The sequence below is a fragment of the Caretta caretta genome, chromosome 2, assembly GCF_965140235.1.
Source record: "Caretta caretta isolate rCarCar2 chromosome 2, rCarCar1.hap1, whole genome shotgun sequence".
Classification (NCBI taxonomy): domain Eukaryota; kingdom Metazoa; phylum Chordata; order Testudines; family Cheloniidae; genus Caretta; species Caretta caretta.
Window position 1 is genome coordinate 223,971,497 of NC_134207.1, and position 16,487 is coordinate 223,987,983.

Genomic DNA, 16,487 nt, shown 5'->3' on the forward strand with positions numbered 1-16,487 from the left:
CAACAATACTTCTACACAGCGATTTGTCTGTGGAATTATTGCCACGTCATGTCACTAAAGCCATTTCGCAAAATTCAGAGGAAATGGATGATTATATGTTTAACAATATATTCCAGAGTTATAGCTAATGCAAAAATAATTAAAATGTTTTGGAGGGATATGAAAACCTCATGCTTCAGGGCTTAAGCCAATCTCTAACTATATAAAAAGGTATGAAGAGATTTGGGGGAGGGGGGCAAAAGTATCTCACACCTACTTTGAGGTTTCCTGAACTTTTCCTGAACAACTAGCATGTGGTGTTGGCTACTGTCAGAGAGACAGGATGAACCAGCGGTCTGATCCATTAAGCAATTCCTATGTCAGAGATTATACAGCTATAAGCCTATACAGCTTGCCAGAGATCGGAGAAGAAATGTTTTAGGAAGCTCAATTTCTTGTATTTTACCGAACACAGAAGCATGTTGTATGATTACATTTTTCTAATGTAGTCAAATTAGCTCAGTCTTGCAGTAGGATTCATTCACTCAGAAAATGTAAATGATTCTCCATCCTGTATTTGATTTATGGGTACACAAAGAGTTAAGAGAAGGTTCAGTGGTCACACTGTACACCAAACAAAAATGTCATCTTCAAGAATAATCACCCTCTCTCACTGTCCAATTTTTAACCACATGCTAAGATGACAAGAAGGAGAAGCTGAGTATAGATGAAGTTGGTTAAATTTGATAGGCCTAGAAATGGAAGGACGCAGATTCTGAAGTGTGGGAAATCACAAAAGGAAAAGAAGCAGATCAGCTTATTTTTCATTTGAATTTAGTTTTCTGACTTCACATAGCATACAGGCTGGAAAGGAAAACATTAGAAAAGCTGAAGTCAGAGCCAAAGGCAGCTCTGACACCCCCAAAGTTTACATCTTTGGGTCAGGAGAAAAGGGGTGGAAGGGAGAAAAATACAGAGGTGGTAAACAAACCGTATACATTTTCACTTGCTCAGATGTTGACACTTGTAATTTGTGGACAATCCATTTTGTAATAAGAAAGGAGACATCAGACTTCACACCTTGGCTTGTATTTTGTTCCAAGAAATACCTGGTTTTGAGATTTTGTTCGGTCTTTAAAGTAGATAAAATTAGCATCTTTAAAAACTATTTAACCCCTTTCTAAAATGCTAAAAAAGAAATATACCTGTAAGAAATTCAAGATATGCCTAGCTTTACACTATTTTTAATGGCATCAGTCCCATGCCCATCACGAGGGTGCCACATATTCTGTGGTTGTGGAATTTGCCACAGAATCCAACCCTCAACATAAAACTGTGATCCAGAATTAAAGTTTTCTTTTTTAAAAAATTATACTTCTAACCCTTTTGGGGTATGTCTTCAATGCACAGTTAACCTGGGTCATTGGTAGGATCTTACCAAAATTCACAGCCATGAAAAACACATAACCGAGTGTGAAACCTGGTCTCACCCGTGAAATCTGTTCTTCCCCATAAAATCTGGTAGTTTGTGTACTTTTACCCTATGCTATAGGCAGTGTTTCTCAAACGGTGGGTCCTGACCCAAAAGGGGATTGCAATGCTATTGGGGGGGGGTCATGGTATTGCCACCCTTACTTCTGTGCTGTATTCAGAGCTGGGCGCCTGGCCAGCAGCTGCCAGTTTCTAGCTGCCCAGCTCTGAAGTCAGCACAGAAGTATGGGTGACAATACCACGACCCCCCCTACAGTAGCCTTGCAACCCCCTTTTGGGTCAAGACCCCCAGTTTGAGAAACACTGACTGAAGGGCTTTACATGTTTATAGTTTACCGTTTTAAAATACATAGTAATGCTTTGTTATAATATTGTGAAATTTAAGATTTAAATCTCTGAAACCATGAAATTCAAGATTTTTAAAAAGCTACGACTGTGAAATTTATGAAAATGGACCATGAATTGGGTAGGGCATGGTCATTGGCACCCAGGTCTCAGTACCCACATTAGCTTAGCCCAGATGCAAGTGCTGCCACAGAAAAGCTATCCCCATGTTACTGTGTCCTCACTGTTCCTGCACTTGCCCATGTGTGTCTGGGGCATATTCCATGGTTTTGTCTATGGAGACTCTCTAGGATTCTTTCCCGGTCAATTGCCAGACAACTTGTCTGCTTTTGGGGGAAACAGTGGGACAGGCATTGGAGAACTTTCAGCACTTGAGGAATTTTTGCCTGCACCCTCAGTGCAAAATGGACTTATTTACTTATGTATTTATACAGTGCATTTGGAAAAATATGCCCTTTTAAAATAAACACTTATTTAACCAACAGATAAAGCAAAAAAATTTGTCTCAAACACCTTAAAAAGATTGTTTTACATTCTGGATAGACCAGATTTATTACGCAGCAGACACTCTGGTCTTTTAGGTAAACAGACAATTAAGATTGAAAACAAAATATAAATCTATCTTATAAACTACAAGAAAATTAAAAATAATCTAGGCCTACTATGTGACTTGCTTTAAAACAATTATAGAATGGTGTGGGAGCTAACAACCAGTTTGAAGTCAGGAAAGAATGTCCAGAGTCCAAGTTTTGGAACAAACTCAGCTGACTTCACAGGTGTTCAGGGGCTGTGAAGGTACACGTGCGAAAAAAAGGGAGAGAGAGAGAGAACCAGGGCCACGCTGGGCATCTCCTTGTCCTGATGCTCCCACTCCCAGATCCTGCAGGGTGTCTTTTCATCCTGAGGGCTAGCTCTACCACTGGGAATTCCTCCTTTCTCTCCCTCTTGCCCATGTAACTCAGTAAGGAGATGAGCACTTGGTGATTTGAACCCCTTGTTATATTCTAATTCCCATAGAAGGAAGGGGTAGGAAGCTCAGCAAATCATGGACAGAACAGATGGCCACCAACATGTGATTCAAGAGAGAATCTGAACAAAGTTCCATTTGGAGACTGGCAACCTGATAACTTAGTTAAATCTTACAGCATGTGCCAGGTTTGTTAAGGCACTGAGAGTGAGTGCAGTAGGACTGCCAGATGGACTTGCTCATGTCATAATAAAAGAGGGGGAAATAATATTTGAGCGAGGAGGAAGTTTGGACAAAGGTTCTAATGAGAAATGTAGGTATGAACTTTCTGCATGCATAACACTATAAAAAATGTTTTCTTTTAAATAAACATTTGATTGTATGATTATGATACAAATCAACAAAAAGATCAATACATTTAAAGTTAATGTTGACTATTATACCAGTAGATCTCAAACTAGCATCCCCATAACATTAAAAAAATAAAAACTACTCAACAAACTACATTCTCCTTTGGAAATCATGGTAAGTTTATGTAAACAAGACAGAAAGAACAATCTGTGAATTATCCGTGGAGATTACTCTCTAACAAGCCAGAGGGAGCTAATCCTTCTAATACTAAAACAAGGCCAAATTTAACACAACCGGGAAATTTAAGTAAATCGCATCTAATTGTCCTGTGATAAATTAGCACTTCTCTGTTTCTGTTCTAAGTGGAACATGGCTTGCTAGTCTGCAGGAACAATTGACTTGGATGGAAAAATATTGATCCACCACAAAGCAAACAGATCTGGCTTTCCACAGGAAGCCCTGCTTTTAACTGCCAATGTCAGAAAGCAGAGTGACCTATTTTAAATAGTAAAATGGCTACTTTTGGTACAATGGAGAAGGCAAAATATTAAAGACAAATGTAGTTGTCAGTCACTGATTCACAAGATAATTGATCCTTCAAATATACTGTGTGTCATGTTCATTTAACGATAATGAGAGCTAGCATGGTTCTTGTATTTATGAAATGCTCCATACCCCATTAGAAGCAAGTACATCTTCTGTCTCATCATCTTTGCTGTTGACCTGAATTTCAAATGGATTTCCTCCATTACAATAGTGCTCAAACAAAGTTATGGTTGCTGAGATTGCTGAAGCAGGCTGCTTACTAGGCGACACAGACGGGGAACGTGACTGCTCCATGAATTTAAATTCCTATTGATAAAAATACAGAATAATTTTTATGCCTAGTAATGTAGTTTAAATATCGATTCATAGCTTACTGTCAATTACCGCTCTGCAACAAGAGTTTACTTCTTATTTAAATACAGCTTTTAGACTGATTTAAGTTAACCTTGAGGTTTGCAATCTCACAGGTTTGTCTTTCTAATTTTAGCAAGCGTGTCTTGCTGCACCATGCAATATACCTCTTGTATTATGGAAGAGTTCATTTTCTAGAAATAAATAGAAAAGTTTTTACTAGCGATTAAAAGAGTATTTTCACAAGAGATAGAACAGGACCTAAATCTCAAACTGTACAAATACAGCATTAATTGAAATGTAAAGAATGTATTTCCAAAATTGAAGTGACACTATCAGACTAAAAAAATATTTTAAAGATAATTCTCTTTACCTTTCTTATAAATATTTTAGCTTATTAATATGGAACAAATTTTTAAAATATCCTTAGATCAAGTACATTTCAAAATTTTTGGACTGCTACGCTGCACAATAATATGGGATTTCAACAGACTGGGAGGATGCTCAGAACTTTTGAAAAATCAGACCACTTAATTAAAGTCCTATCTCTAGATATTCATTTCTGAAAATCTTGGCCTAATTTTTTTCTTTTATTTTTTTTGCTGAAAACATCATAATTTATTTTTACTATTCAAAGATTAATCACTAAATTTATATAATCAAATGTAAAGACATAGATCAAAATGTACTGGGCTAACGGGACTTGGAATTTAGTAATTTCTACAAAATTAGATGAATAGTTTCTGGGCTCTCCAACAACTCTTTTGAGTTTCCCTGCCAGTGCATGTGGTTTAACAATCACATTTTTCTATTAAAAATGCTTTTCTTTCCCTTTGTGTTCTGTGAAAGCTCTCTTTCTCTCTTGCTGCATGAATGTATATAGTCAGCTTCCCTGTACAGTCAAACTAGAAAATAGTCTACCATCCCCCGCAACCATGTTCATCCTTAGCAACCTATATTTTATTTGTAGCAACAACTCTAGTCATGTGGCTGTCAGGCAGCACCAAAAAGGTAGATATTAAAAAAGCAAATAAAACAGAAATGTTACTATTTACCAACCTCAGCTTAGTCAGAGACCCTGATTCAAGAAAGTACTAAAGCACATGCTCCACTTGCTTTCAGTGGAATTTTACCACATGCTTTAGTACTTTCCTGAATATTTTCTTGAATCAGGCATGTTACCATTTTAGATGCATTTAAATCTGAGGTTTAGAATAGCATACACAAATCCCTAAATAAATATCACTCTAATTTTACTGTACCGTTAAAATAACCCGAAAACCAAACAGCAGTTTGCACATCCTATCACATCCCTGACAGCTGGTCTACACATACAAAAAAACCTTATTTCAGAAAGAACTTTTGAAAATTGAGTAGCAGTACTTACATGAAGCTGTAAAATACTAAAGCTCGACTTAACAGGACAAAGCTCCCAGGTCTCGTTCTCCAAGAACATTCGCAATTCTTCAAGACGAGTTCTGAAAAACACCACTCTAGATTGTCAGCAAAAATAGTCACAGCTGAACTGTTTTAACATTAGAATGAAAAAGTGCCTTCAATTGAACAAAAATCTTTAAATTATACTTTACAATACAAAGTCATCCTTATTTAGGCTTTGCTATTAATTTCTTTTGCAGAGAAGTTCAGATCATCACCTCCCCAAAAACTTGTGGTTCCCTCCAAAATGAGCCCCTGGGAAATCTCCCTTGTAAGTTAACATTGTCTCAGGTTAATTAATAAAAAAGGAACTAATAGCAAGAGGCCAAGATTTGAAGTGCAAGAAAAAAATATCATTTCTAGACCATGACAGAACTTTTAGTTCTCACACTTTATCTCCCTGATTGGTCTCCTGTGAGGGACTTTGTCATAGGCTTTAGGAAAGTCCAACTAATTATAACATGTCCCTTTATCCACTATTTTGTTGGTGAGGTTTTCTGTGACAATAATGGGCTGTTGCATTTTTCACAGGAAGGTTGGCTGGTCCATGTCTCTGAAGGAGCCATTGTTGAGATCAGTTAGCAGCGTACACAATTATTCTTTGCTGGTTTACCACCTGCCAGGCAGGGGACAAACCAGTTTTGCAAGTGTTGGTTCAAATATTTCCAAAGACCTTTCTGAACTTCATCAAATGTGATGAGGTACAATTCAATCAGGGTGACTAATATCAACATTTCTGGTGTAGATTTTTCTGGCTTGGTGAGTTCCTGCAATATTTGGGTTATCTTTTCTGATAAGTAGGTAGAAGGCTTCCTTCCAGCAATCAGTGCTTTGGCCAGGATGAGCTGGTTCGCTATGAAAAATAGTTCTGCCAGTTGTGATTTAGCAACTGTGATGGTAACAAAATAGAAGTTACTGTGGCAGAGGAGTTCTACAGAAATTTTACACTGATGTGTAGCCAATTAGTTCATTTTTATCATCCATTTATCACTGTGTTACATTGTGTTATGGTCAATTCATATGCTATTTCATATAAAATCAATGTGGCATTACAGAAGTATAAGACTGACAAATATTTAGGAATGATTAGTGTATATTAGGTATATAAGTAAAGCCTGGCTGCAATTCAAGGCCTACAGGCTGAGGCCTGTAATATTTTAGCTTAGCGAGACTAGGCCGTAAGCTTAAGAATGCTTGACATGAGTGGGTGACCTAGGAATAACCCTAGGCCAGTAAGGTCACAAGATTACTGTAAAACATGTGCCAATAGGTAATGTTACAGAAAACTAGATTGCAATAAACCACATTGCATTATCCAAGACCACAATACACCTTACTGTAACTTTATGGAATATCCTGTCCTGACTGCAGGATACATGTTGTGCATAGATGCTAATAAGAATAAGAGGAACTAATAAACAACTTATGAAAAATTGGGTACCCCAATATTCATGGGGTATGGAAGTACAGAAAAGGAAAAGAGGATTGAAACCCTCCTGCATATGCATAAGATGTTTGGTGTGGTCATAAAAACAATACACAAGAGGTTTCCTAGTTGTGTAAAAGTCAGAAGACCCCATGGAAAATTCCAGCAGGAACCATCCTTTTTTGATGATCACCTGATGACAGATCCATCTGACCTGAGAATATCTTTGAGGATGTGAGTATGACTACAGTCTTAGTAATTGCATGGGTTTTTGTAGGATTGACATATGCATGGGTAATTGTAACTTTACTTATTCCTTTAATAAAACCTGTAGTACAGTTAAGACTTTGTACTTGTGATTGTGTCTGTGGTCACTATCCTCAGACTTCATTTGTTCCTGGAGTCTCCAAATTTGAGAAAAGCACCAAAGGTAACTTTCACTCTGTGTCCGTTCAGTCTGCTGAACCCATCATAGTTTATACTAAATTACTACATTCAATCTAAAAAAAAAAAAAAAAGGCTACAGATGCATGAGGTTGATTCAGTCTGTGCCACTGGCATTCTTCTGATGTAGTTCAGTGAGTCACAGAGATCTTCATGGTTGGAGCAGAAGGCAAGTGCAATGTATTTAACACATTTTGCAAGTGTGAGGATTTATTTTGCCAGATATTGAACTCATTCTCTCAGCTTATAAATAACTACAAAATTGTATATTTTATGACATCCTGTAGAAAAGTACATTAAGAATGCACGGTCACAAAATGTGTTAAACAATTATTTTTAAAAGCCTCTACAATTAATATATAAAAACATTCATGCTTGTACAGTAGCATAATGGATTTTACTCTCTGCAGGTGACATGATCAGATACCTTTAGCAATGCCAATACAAAATGTAGCAACCTTTAGCCACTAAAGGGTAACATGAACCTACATCTGTCAAATATTCCATGTAATAAAAAGCATGGGGAAAAAAAAACAGACAATGTGGAAAAACTGAAAAGCAGCATCTACAGAATTATACGTTTTTTCAGAGAAAATATTAAAAGTTCATTCATCACCTAAGTTACATTTCTTCACATGTTTAAACTTTGTTTTGAGCAGGAAGGTAATAAGTTCATTAATGAAGGGCACTATTACAACAATGTAATCAAAAACATTAGTTCACTCTACTTCCTTTGTTAAGTTTTCATCAGCACTCCAGCCTTTCATTTAGCTACAAGCAGAAGCACCTTTAATATTCTCTCTCAGCTAGGTAGCCAGGAACTTTATTTCACTGCTGCCATTTTTATTTTTTTTTAATCACTGAGGGCACATCAATAATTTTTTCCTTAAAAGATACATTATGTTGTTTTGTTCAGAATGTAGCAGTTGGTAAATTATGCACTAGGTTCCAAATTAGGCTGTAAAACATTCATCACATCATTCATTAACAAACTAATTACTGATATAATGAATGATTTTGGCTCAGTAAGATGACCAACATGTGCTTAACTATTATTGCAATTAGCTGTGTCTACTTACACACATTCTGTTCAACCAGAAATAGATTTGGGGTGAAATTTTCCAAGGCAGTGAGTACCCACAGCTCCCACTCAGTGTTCCCTCTTATTTTTTAGGTCCATGTGCGGAATGGACACATCACCTTCATATTGGTGCACATAACAAAATTCACATGATGGGGGTAGGGCTTGGAGTGAGGGGAGAGGGCTCAGGGCTGGGGTAGAGGATTGGGTGCAGGAGGTGAGGGCTCCAGATAAGGGTGAAGGCTCTGGGGTGGGGTCAGGGATGAGAGGTTTGGGGTGCGGGAGGGGGCTCAGGGCTGGGTATGAGGGGATTGGGTTGCATGCTGCCCCGGGACCATGATGGGGAGAGAGGACTCCCCCCAGCCCTCTCTCACTGCAGCAGCTCAGGGCCGAAGGAGGGGCTTCTCTCCTCGGCAGCTCCGGTAGACCTGGGCCAGGCCAAGAGAGGGGCTCCGCTCCTCGGCAGCTACAGCAGGTCTGGGCCTGGCTGAGGAAGGAGCTCCTCTCACTGCCTGCCTGTATGGCCCTTGAGAAGTGGCCGTGAAGCTTACAGGGAACGTAGCTTCCATTAACTTCTACTGAAGTCAGGAACTATTCTTGTGTTGCACAGCTCTGAAAATCTGAGTTTTAAATTAGAAAAGCTATGAGCAGATGGGTGGGGCACAGGGGAAGTGGTCTGTATGATAAAATCATATTGGAGCTAAAAGGATAAATAGAAAAAAATTTAAATATACAGCCAGATTTTTACCTCATTTTGAAATCTGAAAAAACTCATTGACTCAATGAACTTCAGTAGTTACTCTCGACTTTCACCACCATGCACAAGGTCAGAATCTGACTCAAAAAGAAGGTTTCAATTAAATCTATCTTTATTCTTTGAAAATTTCTGCCATTCCTGCCCAAATAAGCCTTTCCAAAAACACCTTCAAAAAATGAATGAATCTTAAGAAGTTCCCTTGTTTGGAGTCTTTCACCATTAAAAGCCCATTCTTGCTTTTTATAAATAAGAAAACTTTTCCCAACAAAATGCTTTGCATACTTAATATGATCTTCAGCTACATGGCCAATTCCTCTCTCTATTCAGTTCTCTGAACCACCTATATGTTTAAAAAAAAAAAAAACACACACACACACACCAAGGAAATAGCCTTAAATCAAACTAATAATTTCTCAAGCAGCATTTTTCTGACTTTGCCTACATGTAAATTTAGATTATTATCGATGGAAACATTTTTTCATCAGTTTCTGTGTACGGTGAAATCAATGTTTATTGACATTTACCAATAAAAATAATTCTTCCAAACCTACCTATATCTAACCCGCCAGGAGGCTACATACGTCAAACTACACAATTAATGAGCTGATGAATCATGCTCCTTGAGCAGTTCCAGTCAGTGTAGCTTTTACATACTAATGCATCTAGCTTTTTTCAGTTAAATACACAAGGGAAGCAAAAGCCGCATTTGCTTGGTTTGAACATCCAAAACACTTAAAGCTTTAAATAAATCAGGCTAAATTATGTGCTTGGAACTTATACAGTGGTATTCATCTTCAAAGAGCTTTACAAACATTGTCTAATTATTCTTGACAAAAAAACAGGTAGGTAACCATTATTAAAAATCAACCTTTTCTCAGTGAGATTTTAAAAAAACAAAACAAAAAAACACACAAGAAGTCAGTGCTAGGAATACATAGTTATCACAAAGCCTTGAACAAGAAGCACAAAAATCCCTATGTTCCAAATCAGCAGAAAATAGTTCATGATTTGCTAAAGCAACAGAATAAGCAAAGGACAAGTTCTCAGCATATACTCTTGCTCTTCCCCACCCCTATATTTTATTCAAACAGAATTGAGAGCGTTTAAAATTTGAGATTTCATAAACCACTATTAAACCTGCTCCTTGCAGAGATGCAATATGTCCTATGGCCAAATTTCATTTAAGAGTGCTTTATGTCTATTTAACTTAAATCAGTGAGGAATCACCCCCATAAGGGGGAGGAGAAGTATTTAACTAAACAAACAGATTTAATTAGATTGGTTGGACTTTTTGGGTAGACAAAGCCTTAAGAAAGGCATCTTAAAATGGCCAAGTGGAGAAGGAAGTTTCAGAAGAGCTTCAAATGGAGGTTTCATGAGGGTTTGAAGCTCCAAAATGAGGTTCCAAGGTAGAAGAGGAGATTCAGGTTGAGACTTAAGGCTGGATGTTACTTTGGAGAAATAGGAGCTATGGCAACTACACAGTCATAGAACCTTGTATCCTGGAAAGGTCCAATACACTCAAGGCTGAGACTTGACCCTGTCAGACAACTGGAAGGGAAATCTTTATTAAAATTGCTGAGAAGATATTCTAGGGCTGACTTTCAGGAGCCTGAAAAGGATCCAAACCACATTCTTGGCACCAGAATTAAGACACTTTCCCATACATTCCTGTCGAAATTTTAAGATTTTATGGATTTTAGTAAAATATCAATTAATTCTCAGAACATCCATCTGAAGATAAAGTCATCTATTCAGCCTCCAGGCAGAAAGCTTCAGAATGACTGAGTGCGGTGTGGCATGTGCAGAAAAATGCCCTGAACAACAGAAGCCGGATGCCATGTGAAGAAGTCTTGGGAACCAAGGACTTCTGGCAAGAATCATTGTGGCATTTTTCCCCCTCATATCTTCCTGGCTATCTAAGCAATGAAAAACAAGAGCCAGACCACTGGAATGAAAGAAGTGTCTACATTCCAAGCCTGAACACTGGGGAAATCAAAGCAAAATTATGGCAGTTTAACTTTGAAATTAAAAGCCAGCAGGTGTTGAAGCTGACACACATGCTGCCATAAAATTAGGTCAGGTCTGCATGTAATGAGCCAAGGGACATTGGAATGCAATGCAGTTACAGATGGTCAACAAAGGGAAGGCTGCGAATGGGATCCAGGAGTACAAATCTATAAAATTATGAAATTCCTGACAGAAATAAATTGCATAATTATACATTTCAAAGACATTGCCAGAGATGTACGGAGACATGGGTGGATGGGCTCTCATTTTATGGAATGGTATACAAATTAAAATAAAATAAAATAAATACTTTTGCCAGGGAGACCAGGAATAAAGGCCTGCAGCTCTACTAGAGAAAGGGTCAAAAGGAGTCTTAAGGAGCAGCTTTTAGAGGAAGCCTGAGGGGCGACTGAGAAAGCCTAGGCACCACAGGTTCCCTACCTTTCCCCAACCTGCTCATTGCAGAAGTCTCCTCAGTGACTTTAACATGAGTGAGAGATTATACCTGCAGCAATAGCTGAGTGTTCAGGCCCCTCACCCCCACGCACTAGACAGAAACATGCCCAAGCTGTCCACCTCAGTGAAACCAGGCCACTCATTGCCTCTGGAAACCCAGTTTAAAATGAAAAAAAGGAAAATAAAAGTAATCCGGCCAATCCACCGCACATTTAGTAGCCTTACCTGTGATAATTCTTGAAATAGTTCACACTTTGTTTTCTAATAGATTCTTGCAAAACTTCTGACTTACTGCCACAAAATTCTTCCCCAACTTGCATCAGCCTATTATAACAAGAGACATTTTAGAAGTGTTTATCCATTCAATCAGTTTTAACAATACTGGAGTAAACAATTATTACTTGAATGCTATTGTTTCAGCTGGAATTCCCTCTCTCTTATAAGCACACATACCATGCTCATCCATCACCAATAGTATTTAAACATCTAACAAACAAAGATCATCACCATGCAACACCAGGCCTACATATGGTCTACTTTCTTCTATTGCATATCATGGCATTTTATAAACACTCAGGGCCAGACAGCCACAAGCAATCCAAGTGTCTGCTTGGGATCCTATGGTCCAATGAAACTCTATAGCCCATGACCTGAACACATCTCCCTATACCATTCTCGCTGTCCCCTCTTCTCCCCCAGACCCCCCCTCCAAAAAAAAAAAGCAGATGGAGCAAATGGCCTTATTTGCCCCATCAATATACCTGCTAATGATATCTAGTACAAAGATAAAGTCATCATATTTGAAGTTAGACATGTCTGTCCCCAGCAGATACGTTTTCACTTTCAGCTGCACATCCTATAAAACACAAACATTTCAAAGTTAGTATTGAATCCTTATTAAATGTGTGTGCATATTTTGAGTTTTTATTATAGTAGCAGTGACTACTCTGGAGTTAAAAATGAATGACAGTGAGTAATTCATGGTTCACTAGCACTTTTTGTTTTGTTCAGATGTCTGACCCCTCTGAACAGCAGTTTAGGGCAGTCCTCTAGAGAAACAAGGTTTGTTGATCTGACCATTTTCATTAGCACATGTGATCTTTCATTGGCTTTCACATTACATCATTAGTTCACTAGTCAAAAATAGTTTCTTGCAACTTTCAGTAATGCAGTGTCAATCCAAAAACAACTTGAGATGCCAAGATTGTTGTGGACAGTGGTTTAAAGAATGCTTTGGATTATTGCTGCTCTACGTAAATCACACGAGGTTCAGAGCTTTGGCATCAGAAACATTGCGTGTTTATTAAAAACCTTTGGGTTAGTAATCAAGTTAGAACTATCATGAAAACAGGCAGGCTCACAAGATTTCCGGTTTTCCCTAAATCTTACTGACAGAATGACAGAGCCCTGTATTTCAGTAGTTCCTCTTCCAACTGATACCAGGAAGGGCAGAGCTGCAAATGTACTATTCTCAGCTGTATATGAAAAGCTTTAAGTACCTTTACAAAAAAATCCCTCACCTTTTTACTGGTGCTCTGAAGATTATTACTCTTAACACAAGTCATATGATTTTATGGTACATGTCTTCAATGTAATGATGGGGACTCATGAAAAAGTTCTATTCATCTGTTCAAATACGTGCTTCCAAAACTGTATATAGCTACTTACACACACAGAGTATGTGCTTAAATGTCAAAAGTCTTGGTTTAAATTAAATACAAAACTTCAGAGTTAAAACATATATATTATCCTGAATTCATACCACTGGACTTCAGCACAGCCGGTAGAAAACATAATCCACTGATTTAACCCCTCATGAGACTTAGCAGTATTTGCTGAAATACTTTAACTTGTTTTGCTGATGCCTAACATGGACTTTTAGTCTATTTTGAATGTTCTGTCTGTTTTTACTTTAAAAAAAAATAACAGAAGTCATTTATGTTATGTGAGTTGTTCATGTGTGTTGTGACAGGGTCGGGCCAGATGGCTATAGGAGAGTAAGAGAAGGCAGATATATTAGCCCCATGCTAAGTAGGTCCCTTTTCTCTGAGTAAGGTAATAGGGAAGATTCCAGAACAATCAGGAACCTTCTGGAGACAATTAAGACAGGCTGATTAGAACACCTGCAGCCAATCAGGAAGCTGATAGAATCAATTAAGACAGGCTAATCAGGGCACCTGGGTTTTAAAAAGGAGCTCACTTCAGTTTGTGGTGTGCATGTGAGGAGCTGGGAGCAAGAGGCACTAAGAGCCGAGAGTGAGAATGCGGACTGTTGGAGGACTGAAGTGTACAAGCATTATCAGACACCAGGAGGAAGGTCCTATGGTGAGGTAAAGAAGGTGTTGGGAGGAGGCCATGGGGAAGTAGCCCAGGGAGTTGTAGCTGTTGCACAGCTGTTCCAGGAGGCACTCTAGACAGCTACATTCCACAGGGCCCTGGTCTGGAACCTGGAGTAGAGGACGGGCCCGGGTTCCCCCCAAATCCTCCCAACTCCTGGTCAGACACAGGAGGAGTTGACCTGGACTGTGAATTCAGAAAAACGGCCAAGCTGAGGGCTACCATGAAGCTCCAAGGTGAGCAAATCCACCAATAAGCGCAAGACCCACCAAGGTAGAGCAGAAACTTTGTCACAGTGTGCATTTCCTTCTTTTCATCTGGCCAGAGCTATGGATGTGAGACTGCAGACAAGAAATGAGTTGGCCTTGGCTATTACATAATAGTCTCCCTACCACAAAATGCTCCTGTTGGCATTCTAACCCAAGAAATGGCTGTGTCTGGAGACTGAGCCATCCTTCTCACCCTATAATTCCTTAAATTATTTTAATTTCTACTTATCTACAGCAGCTTGATTTGTAACAAAGATCACCACAAAAGATTTATACTTTGTATTTGGAAAAGAGTACGTTTAGACAATCCAAAACAAACCTGCCATATTCGTGAAAGTCCATGTTCTAATTTCTTTTGTACATAGCTACGGTCAAAATTGGTCTCCTCAGCTCCAATCACATTGTTGCCATCTGAAACTGAAATTGGAAGATAGTGTGGATATTTCCAATAATCTTAAAACCTAACTTCTAGTCTTAATGAACCTACCGCCTCTAAGTTGGCCTGCAGGGTTGAGACTAGATAATGGCTAACTTTGTTTCTCTGTAGTTGAAAAGTCTGAAATTTTAAAGGGACAGCAATGAAGTCTTTAAAAAAAATCAGACAGGTACGGTTATGTCTGGCTAAGAAAACACAATATCCCATTCCATAAACCAACTAAGATAAAAAGGTAACTGACATTCATGTTTCAAATGGAGGGGAGATATAGATTGTCTAATCTAAGTATTGGCCACTCTCTACTAGGAAATATTCCCTAATGTAGTCTAGCTTCGTAAAGAAGAACCATTAGTTGAAAAATTGTAGAAATAAGGTTTCCAATGTGTCCAGCAGCATATGCCGGCTGAATGTCTGGAGAAAGACCCTGCAATCTTTGCTCCACTGAGCAACGCCAGCAATACTCTATGCTTGGCTTCTTTCTCCCATTCCTCTCTCCATGCATTCTTCCATAGTACAACTACACATGACATAATCTTGTAATCCCAGTGCACCAAGCCCCAGACATTTTCTCATTCAAATCCCATCTATTCAACTGAGATTCTAGTACAGCCCTCATTAGTATACCCATATTACCACAGTACTTGAGGACTTTTTAGTAGTGCCCTAACAATCATGACTAGCATCTGTCATGCATGGTCCTCCCTCCCCGTTTCTGCAGGGAGAAATCATGACTTTTTCCCCTGCGGTTTAAAAATAATGGACCCTGTTCTGTGTATTTGTACTAGCAGAAGCAAAATTGAAGTAGTACACTTAGAGTAAAAGATGGAGAGGTTTATGATAATCTTTATATTCTGTTGGGCATTCTTTCCACAATCTGGGACCAGCTGCCAAGAAGGCAATGTCTTAGACAAGCTGCATAAACAAATATTCCCCTCCTTGTGGACAGCTCTACTGTGCCTGACAAGTGGAGTTGTCATCTGTGATCTTTCTCCAGGAATTTTAAGGCAATCTTTTGGGCTCAAGCGATTGTGTGACCTGAAGATAAGGCCTAAGGCCTTGAATTGGATATGGTATGTACAGAGAGTAATGTGGCTCTGGAAAGGGACACTGTGCTACTTAACTTTCCCTCAAATGGGAAGTTATTTGGGGCAGTGGATATAATGCTCTATCGCCATCTTGACCACTGACATTCAGGTAGTTTTGCATGTGGGCTAGTGGCTCGGATGGAGAAGAGTTGAACTAATTTCACTGAGAACCTTGATCCCAATGAAGCTTAAGCCCTAGGCTACTTAGGAGGGTAATAGAACAGGAACCCAACAAAAACAATGCAGTAACATATACACTGGAGACGTGAACCCTTAGAACTTTAATTCCTTAAGCAATTAAGTTGACTGTTCTCTCCTGGTAAAAAGAATAAAAATAAATTGTAGAATTTGGTTGCGTTTACATATCAGTTCAAGAATAGCAACTACAATATTCAAATTTGTCTACTTAAATTAACAGCATTATTTGCGCAAGGAAGGCACTAGTTATTTGTACTAAAATAAGAAAGACATTTAAGGAAAAATACATTAATTTTCCCCATTTTTCCCCAATAACCATTCTGCCACTTTTTCTTAAGAAAAAGAAATGTCCTATGAAATGTCATGATAAAACGATCTCCTTAATCTCTGTAGATATATAAACTAAAGTTTAATAACCATGTCCAAAAAATTCATATTGTTCTCATGAAGGCAGCAATTCTGAGTGACAAATGTACCTGCTTGAGCTAAGTGATTTACCATGCAAAATTCAGCCAAGATAT

General features: G+C 38.5%; 1 protein-coding gene across 6 annotated transcripts in view; it reads right to left on the reverse strand.

Annotated features, from left to right (window-relative positions):
- Positions 1 to 16,487, reverse strand: part of VPS50 (VPS50 subunit of EARP/GARPII complex) — a 198,629-nt gene that overhangs the window by 96,254 nt on the left and 85,888 nt on the right. For all 6 annotated transcript variants that reach the window (XM_048838154.2, XM_048838156.2, XM_048838153.2 and 3 more), the window contains 5 exons: positions 14,567 to 14,664; positions 12,403 to 12,497; positions 11,867 to 11,965; positions 5,418 to 5,508; positions 3,809 to 3,985 (listed from right to left, as the gene is read on the reverse strand). In XM_048838154.2, coding sequence (XP_048694111.1) covers positions 3,809 to 3,985; positions 5,418 to 5,508; positions 11,867 to 11,965; positions 12,403 to 12,497; positions 14,567 to 14,664 — 560 coding nt within the window. The remainder of the gene's footprint in view (positions 1 to 3,808; positions 3,986 to 5,417; positions 5,509 to 11,866; positions 11,966 to 12,402; positions 12,498 to 14,566; positions 14,665 to 16,487) is intronic.